The sequence below is a fragment of the Cynara cardunculus genome (assembly GCF_001531365.2).
Source record: "Cynara cardunculus var. scolymus isolate 2C chromosome LG 3, CcrdV1, whole genome shotgun sequence".
Lineage (NCBI taxonomy): Eukaryota > Viridiplantae > Streptophyta > Magnoliopsida > Asterales > Asteraceae > Cynara > Cynara cardunculus.
In genome coordinates this window covers 13,701,948-13,713,406 of record NC_037530.1, presented here as the reverse complement: position 1 = coordinate 13,713,406, position 11,459 = coordinate 13,701,948, and the positions used below count along the sequence as shown (strand labels likewise).

The 11,459-nt window shown below is 34.2% G+C and overlaps 1 protein-coding gene across 1 annotated transcript; it reads right to left on the bottom strand.

Annotated features, from left to right (window-relative positions):
• Nucleotides 1-5,111: 5,111 nt before the first annotated feature.
• On the bottom strand, nt 5,112-6,657 carry LOC112510293 (EPIDERMAL PATTERNING FACTOR-like protein 2). Its single transcript, XM_025115653.1, has 3 exons — nt 6,332-6,657; nt 6,165-6,202; nt 5,112-5,488 (listed from the first exon to the last, which is right to left on the bottom strand). Exons 1-3 carry the CDS (start codon nt 6,534-6,536, stop codon nt 5,249-5,251), a joined length of 483 nt encoding a protein of 160 aa, XP_024971421.1. The 5' UTR covers nt 6,537-6,657; the 3' UTR covers nt 5,112-5,248.
• Between the last annotated feature and the right edge of the window lie 4,802 nt (nt 6,658-11,459).

Sequence of the window (11,459 nt, the reverse complement as noted above, 5' to 3'; positions counted from 1 at the left end):
GCATACAGATGTCCATCCTCTCAAGGACATCCTTGCTCATGCCAGTGACAATCCTTCAGATATCACTGATGGCCCCTCAGGTATTCCATCTTTCTACCCTTTCTTTTCTTCTAACCTTGAGCCTTCAGCTCACACTTCTTCTTTTGCAGGTCCTTCTTTGATATATCAGTCTGATGCTCAGGAACTGGAAGAGGAAGAAAGAGAGAAAGATGATGGAGGAGATGAAGAGATCGATGATGCCTATGATATGGCATCAGACATCAAACTTCTCCTTCCAGCCGTTGATACAGTCCTCTGCAGGATCAACGAAGTTCACCAAGAGATGCCCCGTCAAGGTGATCTTGATGCGAACTTCCTTGCCCTCCAGGCGGATGTTCAAGAAGTTCAAAGTCATCTCCAGACTCTTCAAGAAGCTGTTCAAGCCAACAACGACGCCATTGCTATTCTTCACAGCAGGGCAGACGATGCTCAGGTTATTGTTGATCAGCAGACTGGTCTCTTCAATAGATCCTGGATGATGTCCATCAACCAGCTCCAATGATTGCACCCTCTTTCTCTGCCAATGATCGTGCCCAGCTCCATGAGACGCGTGAGGCAAGACAACTATAGCCAATGCTTTGCAAAGGCTGGAGGATTCAATGGATCTCCAGCGTCAGAGCTTGGACGAACTCTCTGGCCAATTCTCTCAAGTCTTAGCCAGAGAGGGGGAAATGAGGTCCAATGCTGGCGAATCATCCGAAGTTGTGCCTACCCCTTCTCAGGCCGTTGGTCCAGTATCAGCTACAGCTGCAGTTCAAGCTGAGGCTCCGAGAGCTGAAATAGTTGCTGCTCTTGTAATCCCGACCACCAAAGCTGCTCCAGCTGAGGATGTCGATGCCATCCCTAGGGATGACGCCCATACCATCACTGTTGCTGGTGATGATGATAATGATGATGATGAAGACAATGATGAACCTACCATTCCAGACACCATAAATGATCTAGATGGCCACGACCACGATGATGATGAAGATGACTTTACCATCAAGTTCCAGAAGCCATCAACCGTCACCAAAGGTGTTACTCTTGGGGATTCCGCATCCTAGGGGGAGAAAAGGCAAGGTGAATCGACTCCATCAGGGAACCAGGACCCCAAGTCGAAAGGCAAGGCGGTTGCTGAAGAAGGAAACTTGAAGGTATTGTTCAATATCCCTCAACAACCTTTGTTTGAAGACTCTACCTCTCAGGTAGTGATTACTTCAACTTATCAACTTCATATTCCATCAACAACCTGCGGTCGACTGGAGCGGGTACCTAATCAACCCGTCTCTTGTGCTCCAACCGACCAGCAGATGTCTCAGCTGAAGGAGTCACTCGACCAGACTAGAGTAAAAATCCCTCTTCGTAACTCTAGTGGTGGTGAGTTTGACTTCTTGTCTGAAGCTGAAAGACTCGAGGCATTAAGGGCCGAAAAAGAGCTAGAGCTTCAAAAGAAGCAGACTGAAAACAGCTTGAAGCTGGGCAAGTCACTAGCTGACAAAGTCCTTCCCAAGAAAAAGTCCTTCCCAAGAAAGAGTCCAAGAAAACGGTGAACGCTTTCCAAGCCCAGGCTAAACTTCTTTCGATTGCAGAAGCTGAGCGTAAGAAGAACCTAAAGCTGATAGATAAGGACAAGCAATGGAGCGAAGCAAAACTGAAAAAGAGAATCAGTTCCCGCCCGATTATCAACGTCTGCATCAGCGGATGTTCGAAAGATGGTGGAACACTGGTCTCAATGCTTATCACCACGGACAATCTTGATGTCGTTACCGAGTACCCTTCCTACCTTGGCCGCTATGAATACAACGAATGGATGGAGATCAGACAAGCCATTCAGCAATCCAAGTCGAGACACAAGACACTTATCGAGGACACCATCAGCGAGCTCATCAAAAGGATGTCCAGGTATGTCAAGGTCCCTGACCGGCTAACTGTGAAGAAAGGTGGGAAGAAGAAACTCAAGCTCTTTGATCCTAATGATGGACCATTCCTAAGGAACGAACATGAAACAAGGTTCTCCTTAGATGAAGTCCTGAAGGGTCATAAGAGTACAGACATTTCTATGCTGAATCTTGACTTGCCAGATAAGGGTCCCTATACACCCAATTTTGTGCATTTTTAACCTGAGTTAGGAGTTATATTCCTTAACTATGAAGGTGAAGTCATATTTCAGAGAATGTTAGAACTACATCTATGTTCAATGGATCACTTGGTTTATCTTTTGCTCTGGATAGATGATAGCATGCCTGTAAAAGTCGTAGATCTGAAGATACGAAGGGAATTCCTACGTCGAAGAAAACTTGGTGAAAATGTACCTGGGTACATAGATCTAAGATCTCTAGAATAGTTTCTTTTTGTAACAACAATCCACTTTTCCTCGTAACTTCGTGTACTATGTTTACTTTCAATGATTGTACTTATATTCTGTAAGTTCTAGACATGTACTGTAATACTTGTAATATTTCATATGATTAATAAAATGAGTATTCTATGTACTTTACTGAAAAAGATCCCTGAAAAAAAAGTAATAGGGACACAAGTCTATGAGTTCCAGTATTACTTTTCGCATTCACTGACAATCTATAAATCTGTGAATAAGCTTTCAGTTTCAGTTTCCGTACTTGTAATTTTCTTAGATATAACTTAAGAAAAATTCCCAAGCTGAGACTGGCCAACTGAAAAAGATCCCAAAATAGTAAAAAGGGACATGTACTTTATATGTAACTTTTCCTTACTATTATTTGATAAGATGACCTTCTTTATGTTATCTTGTTATCATCAAATAGGGGAGATTGTTGATCCTCTCTCTTAGTGATTTGATGATAATCCCTTTTCACTTATACGTTGTATTTATGTTTCTGTATTTTCAGTTCCAGCGATCTTCACTGAGTATGTTTAGTGATCGTTGAAGAACTTGCTTTGCAAATCTATCAGAGACAACAATACTTCAAGAAGACAACACTCACACCAAAGAACCTTTAGCAAACGTCGAAGACTGAAACTGAAGATTAGAGACTGACGAGTACGTGATCTGAAGCGGTACTCAGTGATTACAAGCCTGCCTACATATGTGTGAAGACTGCTCAAGCTTCAGCGAATGATGATGAGACCTTCAGGTCATTCCAGCATTCAACGATCAAAAGAAGCTTGCTTAGCACGATTGTTGTTGTCTTGTCCTTATGCACACAAAGGACAAAACCCATACCCTTACGAAAGTTAGTACGGTACGGAGCCGACTAGTCGACTCTTTGTCCACCAACTTTAGGTAAGGATGTCTGCTCATGAATAGTGCTTTTTGTACTATTCACTGTAGCAAAGGACAAACCTTTCTCTTAAGGCTTGACATACACTCTAACCCTACCATATTGCATTAAATGAACATTTAATGCACTGGGTATAAATAGAAGTGTTTCTTCTCCATGCAGAGTGCGCGCAACTCACTCTCTAACCATAATTCTTACTTCAAGCATTTTCTAGCTTAAGTAAATGATCTCCTTTTCAGCAATTTTCTTTTCTTGTAATTTGCTAAGGTTTTGTGTGTAACCAAAGATTGTTTAGATAAGTTTTTATTACCTTATCTTTTCGCAAACAATCTTGTAAAATTTGTATTGATCTTCTCTATCAATATATATTTTAAGTTTGAAAATACTGTGTTTGTATTCATCCCCCCTTTCTACAAACTGTTTCTCTTTTTGTAGACCATCATAGAACCAACATTAAAGGTTTTGACCCTCTGTTTAACTAAGGTCAACTTCCTTCGTTAAATCCAATTAAATGGAAGGCATTTAGTCATATTCACTAGTTTCATTGTATTAAGTTAAAAAAGATATTATATTTTTTAATTTTAATCGTAAAGTATAAAAAAAAACGAAATGTAGTGTTATCTTTTCTCCATTTTTTTGTTGTAAATTTAAAATTTAAAGTATAATATGTTTTTCTAACTTTAATATAAAACTAAACAAATACTTGAAAATAACTAAAATACATGTTATTTAACATAAAAAGTTAACAATCGTTAGATAGATGGACCAAAATCGTTGAAAATTGATAAACGTGAAATCTAAATCCGAGTTTGTGAAATTTAAAGACGATATTGATTAAAAAAATGCAAATTTTTGGGACCAAAAATAAACTTTACCCTATTTTAGATAATTTTTTTAAAAATACATTAAAATTATAAATTTATAGAGTATTTTTAATAATGTAATTAATACTAAATTTTCTAATTTTGGAATTATTGGGATTAAATATTTTTTTTTAATTTCAAAGAAACAATAGAAAAATTATTTGAGATGCTCTAATACAACTGCAATGACAATTTCTGTATTTATCAGAATTTATGAACAATTTTCCTGGTTATTTGTAAATTATAGAAGACCAAAATTATAATTTATAGATTTTGTAAATAAAAAAACTACAGCAAATAATTATAAAAAAGCAATCTTGCAAGATACGAAACCTGCAAGCAAAACCAAACTGACACACACACATGACCACCCCCATCTCTCTCTATCACCCTTCCCTTTTGCAACCCCACACTTGTACCTTCTGTCTTACCACTTGTACACCTTGCATTGCAACTTGTACACTTCTTAAAAACCCTCAAGATCTTCTTATAACCAAAAATACGTCAAAACTGTAACCACTTTTTTTTATTTTAATTCTTACTTACCGTAACAGTTTTTATTCCTTCAAAATTGATGCAACCAATTTAGAAATGCTTTTTTTTTTAAATCGGTAATCTACTGATCTTATAACATTTGACATCATCGATAATTGGTGTTTCGTCCATTTTCCATAACCCTTTTTGTAAACGTTTATTTATGTAATCAAATGTTACAAAATCAATAGAATACTGGTCAAAAGGAGTATGAAAGTGTCAAGAAATTGTTATGAGAAAAAAATCGGTACATAGAATAAGAAGTAAACAGAACTTTGTTGGTTACAAATACCATAATACGTCAAAAAATATTATTAATAATGTGGATAACAAGTGTATCGTGGTCCATTGACTCCAACCCTTTTCATGAACATTTATTCATGTCATCAAATATTACCAAACAAAATGAGTACCAAACTGTAAAAAAAGATTTGTTACGAGAAAAAAGATTTCACTACAATAAATAGGAACTAAACAAAACTTTGTTACATTTTGCTCGTTACAGAAAAAAAAAACAAAGAAAGAGAGAAACTATTAACCATAGTTGTATCAATGTATGTATACATTGGATCAAGGATTGAACATGAAATCCCCACATTTACATTTCCAACACATGGGTTTATAATTGGAGATAGCATCACCTCTTGAATCTACTATGCTTCTTGTGGTTGTACCCAATGCTTGATGAGTTGTTCTAATGAATCTTGGTGAAATTGGGACTTGAACAGCTTCACAATGACCACAGTTTCTGCAATAACCCTTCTCACATCTTGGTGGTCTTGATCCAATCAAAAGATTTCTTCTTTCCATCTGGGGTTAAAAGATTCACACAGATTAGAATACCCTTTGACTTTATCAAGTCAAACATACCCATAAATTTCAATACTTTGAAGGGATGAAGATGTCTTGATTTGATTGTCACATGATATTGGATGTTTTGGAGGAGAAACTTGTTGGATGATTATGGTACACAGCAATTAATACAAAGGTTTCATGCTAAAAGCTGAAAGTGCAACAAGATGCATAAAAAAAGGAATGAAATTATAAAGCTCTTTGACTTTTGTGGTCCAATGTGCTGACTTTCTACTACAAAATTTATAACCAGTTTTTTTGTGTGGCAAGTCTGGAGGATAAAACTTCAAAGTACTAATGTTCAAATTTGAAACGAAACCCATAAAAGTTATGCATATTTGATGGAACTTGTGATTGGAAATCAAGAACTACATGTATGGATCTTTGACTTCTGAGGTCAAATATGCTGACTTTCAGTCTTCAAATTGTGAGACTAAATGTAAATCTTTTAGTCATCTTTTTGAGACCCATTAAACTGTATAGTAACTAATAGAAAATGGATTAGCATTTTTCTTGAATTTACTAAAAACCCAACTCAATTTCATATTTTAAAATTTAGGTTTTTGAAGTCATGTTGAAACAGGGAATGAGCAGAGAGAACCAGACACTAGTCTTGCTTTTTTGTAAGTCTCACCTGGATATCCTTGTGAATTAGCTTCCAATTTGATTCACCTGCAATCACATTGTAACAATAGTAAACTTGTTGGGTTATATACATAAAAACACACAGACACAAACAAACATATACATACATACATATATATATATATATAGAGAGAGAGAGAGAGAGAGAGATGAGACCTTGAGCATGAGAGGAGGTTAAAATCAAGAAAACAATGAAGAAAGTCTTTGAATTTGGGGAAAAAGAAGAAGACTGAATGAATCCCATTTTGAGAATTTGGGAAAGAGAGATAGATGATGATGATGATGATGGTGATGATGATGGTGATGAAAGAGGTAAAGTTAAGGAGTAACAGAAATCTTTATCATCTTTTCTTGATTTCATTCTTCATCTTCTTTGTCACTCACTCACTCTAACTCTCACCCTCATTATGCTATGTGCATGCAGTTGTTACTGATGATGATGCTGATGTATGTAAGACAGACACATAGAAAGCAACTAATGGAAATACTCCTGAAAACAGAGAGAGACTCCTCATCAACCTTGTTTTATAGCCCACACCCTCCCTACCAAACTCACCTAATTGCTCTTTTTATCCTTTTTTTTTCCATTCTATTAAATTGGAATTTTTATAAATCAAATTTTCAGAGTTGGGATGTTTTAGACAAAAATAGTAGGGGAAACATTCAAGTAAAACATGGGGTATATTTAGAATCATTATTTTCATACATTACTTTTGATTTGTTATAAAATAAATGTCTATAATAGAAATAGTACATAGTTTTAGACATTTATAATTGTTATATTTTTTTAATTAAATAAATGACAACTTTACCTTTAATTAGTTTCTCTCTCTTTATTTTTTTAAAATATTTGTATATTAATAAATTATAAATTTGAGAATTAGTTATCTATTTTATAACTCGACATTTATTTTGAAACAAATAAAAATAAAAATATAAATACTTATTTTAAAAGAGAATAACTAATTTACATCCACGCGTTACTTGAACTCTTTTGTTATTAAATTTCTGTGTTACTAATAAAACCTTTTTTTTAAATCAAGGTCATTCATGTATTGAAAATGTAAAAAAGAAGAGTTGGGAGTCGTTTATCTGGGTAAATGTTTATCAAGTCACTTTATCTTTTCGAATGAATATGATAAGACCACCGAATCATACCCGGTAAAAAAAAAGAAAACAAAAACCAAGAGTTTTACGTACAAACACGTTCTTGACATTTTACAGGCACTGGACGAATGTAAAATTAGGGCCCTCGATAAATACGAAAAGAAATCAATATTAATTAGTAAAAAATTAAATACAATAAATGTTAATAATTTATTGAGAAAATAAATCTTATTTTTCTTTATTATATATAAGAGAGTACTTAAATTTAAGTACTTCATATTAGGTAATAAGTAACTTAGAGTATATGAACTATGGATGAACCTACAAACTCAATGCATGGTTGATTGTTTGTATGCTTAAATAGAATCTTGTGGTGTGTAGTGGAATCCCAATAAAAGATTTGAAGTCAAACAATTTCTTTTTTTGCTCAACTAAAAATATGATATTAGGATTAAAAGTTTATGGAACATGACATATATACGAAATATTACTAAATATATTTAATAGGGAAAATTTATAGATTAATCACAAAATCATGGAACACGTCATAAATCATGAGAATAATAGATTGGTAATCAAACAATAGTACAATATATTTTGTAGAAGAAAAAATGGATAGCAATAGTCAATAAAAGGAATTAAAACAACTAGTCAATAAAAGCATAAATAGATAAAAATATTCAACAAAACATATAACAATATCAAACACATGAGCTTAAGACCTTGTTAGGAGATAAAAAATATTAGAGAAACAATAAACAATAACATATTACGAAGGACCAATTATTATTATTTTTTAATTTTTTTCTCTAATTTGACTGGTTAATATATTTTTGGGCCTTTATTATTTACTAAATTTTTTTTGCCTATAATTATATGCTCCAATTATTTAGATTTCTTTTATTTATTAATTTTTTTAGACTATTACTGTATATTGAAGTAAAAAATTGAGCCCCTAATATTTTTGGGTCTTGGGCAAGCGCCAATGCCTCCCTCCCCCAGGGAAGGGCCTGCTTACACAATAAGTAATGACAATGTTTTACACCACTTAGGTCCCATAGTACAAAAAACTAAAGTACAAAGTACACAATACAAAAATTTCAAAATACAAGTTCTTGAATTACATAACATATATCTTCAAAACTAGACACATCCATAGGCTGATATTCACATAGTTATGCACATAGGGAAACAATTACATTTTCCCTTTTCCTTTACTATCATGACACTCAGTTGTTTCTGCAATACATATTTGAAAGACAAAATGAGGGTTAGACCTGATGGTCTAGTGAGATCCCTTTTTTCTTGTAGTTGCAGAGTGAAGATCACCAAAATATTATTTAAAATCAAATTTTCACATAATCAGAACATAAACTCATATTTCACAATGGCCAACATTCCTCTGGTTGTAAAGACCAGATTTTTGACTTAGAAAGATTTTGTGCATCATACAGCAGGGCCATAGCCCCTCTAGTTCCATTGACCAGAGCTTATGGTTATATCAACCAGAGGTCCTCTCAAGTTAATAGTCATACAAGGTCACATGCATAGAATAAATGTAAATATTTTCCAAGTATATAGAGAATGCAATTTAAAATCATTCACATGTCCAGAGCCTCTGGTTCTACTAACCAGAGCATCTAGTTCGTCTACTAAGGCCAACGAGAGCTCCTCTTGTTTAGTTGTAAAGAACAACCAGAGCCCCACTGGTTTGTCCAAAGTCATTTCGTATAAATAGTTTTCTAAGTTTAAATAAGAGAAAGAAGTTTTATGATCACTTTGAAATACAACATTTATGACACAGAGCCTCCATAGAATACATACAGAACCTCTGGTCCAGATAGGAATTAGAAAATAACTTTTATTATAGACAGAGATTAACCAGAGCCCCTCTGGTTCTACTTAAAGAATGACCAGACCTTCTCTGGTTCCTTTCAAGGAACGACCAGAGCCCCTCTGTTTCCTTATAATTCTTACACTTTAAGTCAAAAGCATGGTTATCCAAAACCTCTGGCCATAAGCCAAATTTTCCCCTTCTCAATAACATCATTACTATTATTTCCAATAAGAACAACATTTCTGAGTCCTCAAATCACAAAGAAATAAGAACTCAAAACTATTGCAATCTTAAGAGACATAACAGTAAAAGCTATAATAATGGTCACACAATCAAATGTCACCCTTATATCCAAAGGTACACCTCTCCTTGATATGCCACCCTTCTATCCGAAGGTACACCTCTCCTTGATATGTCACCCTTATCCCATGGAACACCTATCCTTGATATGCCATCCTTATTTTCTCATCAAAATCTACATATTATTTCCAATCAAGACAAACCGAAGTCACAACCGTCTTGAAGGAACATCCTCTATAGTAGCAGTTTCAAAACAGTTTTATTTCAAAACTTTGAAACTCAAGAACCAACAGTTCTTTAATATAATTTTCTAAACTCAAAACCCTTTAATCTTTAAAAATAGGATATCATCTTCAACTGTTTAAAAGAAGCAAAATCTTTTTTATATTTCAAGTACAATTTCAAAACCCAGATTCATAAACTCAACTTAACATGATAAAACAATTTCCCTTTTTATCCATAAAATCATCTACTGGAATCTATATATTTCAAATATCAACATATAAGAAATTTAAATAAAAAAACTCACCTTATGCATAGATTTGAAGATAGTTCACATAACAAAGCTTCAAATAATCAACACAGAAACTTCAAATTACTTTTACACAAGTTTTTTGTTGGTCCCGTTAGGGTCTACAAGATGTGTATAACAGTTTGTAGAAGGAGGGGATGAATACAAACACATTATTTTCAAATTTAAAATATATATTGACAAGAGAAGATCAATACAAATTTTACAAGATCGTTTGCAGAAAGATAAGGTAAGAAAAACCTATTTAAACAATCTAAAGTTTACACACTTAATCTTAGCAAATAAGAAAAGATTTTATGTTAAAGAAATAGTAGAAGGTAAGTTCTATCTGGGAGAGAACTTGTTTAGAATACAATGAAAGGGATTCTAACTTTCTCTTGAAGAAGAGCGTAGTTTTGCTCTTAGATGTGTGTTCTTTTTAGTAAGTGTATCACTACATGGAGATAGAACACATCTATTTATACCTGTTGCATTAAATGCACATTTAATTCAATGTAGTAGGGTTAGAACGTGTGTCAAGCCTTAAGGGGAAGGCTTGTCCTTTGCTACAGTGAATAGTACAAAAACTTATTCATGAATAGACATCCTTTCACAAAGTTGGTGGGTAATAGAGTCAACTAGTCGGCTCCGTACCGTACTAACATTTAGAAAGGATATGGGTTTGTCCTTTGTGTGTATAAGGACAGGACAACAACAATCGTGCTTAACAAACTTCTTTTGATCGCTGAATGCTGGAATAACCTGAAGGTCTCTTCAGCATTCGTTGAGGCTTGGACAGTCTTCACACATACGTAGACAGGCTTGTAATCACTTAATACCGCTTCAGATTACGTACTTGCCAATCTCTAATCTTCAGTTTTAGTCTTCGAATTTCGCTGAAGGTTTTTTGGTGTGAGTGTTGTCTTCTTGAAATATCGCTGTTGCTGATTTGGATTTACAATACAAGTTCTTCAGCGATCACTAAACAGACTCAGTGATGATCACTGGAACTGAAAAACAAAAACATAAATACTTCGCATAGGGTAAAAAGGGCTTATCATCAAATCACTGAGAGAGATGATCAACCATCTCCCCTTATTTGATGATAACAAGACAACATAAAGAAAGTTGTCTTATCAAATAATAGTAAGAAAAAGTAACATATACAGTACATGTCCCTTTTAACTATTTTAGGATCTTTTTCAGTGAGTCAGTCTTTACTTGAAGAATTTTGTTAAGTTACATTTAAGAAAAGTTACAAGAATAGAAAGTGCTAACGGAGAGCTTTTCACTGACTTATAGATTGTCAGTGAATGTGAAAAGTAACACTGGTACTCATAGACTTGTGTCCCTATTACTTTTTTCAGGGATCTTTTTCAGTGAAGTACAAGAAACACTTATATTATATTCATTGGAAATATTACAAGTTGTTCAGTACATGTCTAAAGCTTACATACTATGAGATTAATCACTGAAAGTGGACATAGTAAGTAGATTACAAAAGAAAATGTGGACAATATTACAAAGAA

Excerpts from the sequence above, each read along its gene's own strand:
- LOC112510293 (XM_025115653.1), bottom strand. The coding sequence starts at position 6,536 with ATGAAATCAAGAAAAGATGATAAAGATTTCTGTTACTCCTTAACTTTA. Across the intron at positions 6,203-6,331 it reads AACCTCCTCTCATGCTCAAG|GTGAATCAAATTGGAAGCTA; the intron begins GTCTCATCTCTC and ends ATGTGATTGCAG. Across the intron at positions 5,489-6,164 it reads TAATTCACAAGGATATCCAG|ATGGAAAGAAGAAATCTTTT; the intron begins GTGAGACTTACA and ends TTTTAACCCCAG.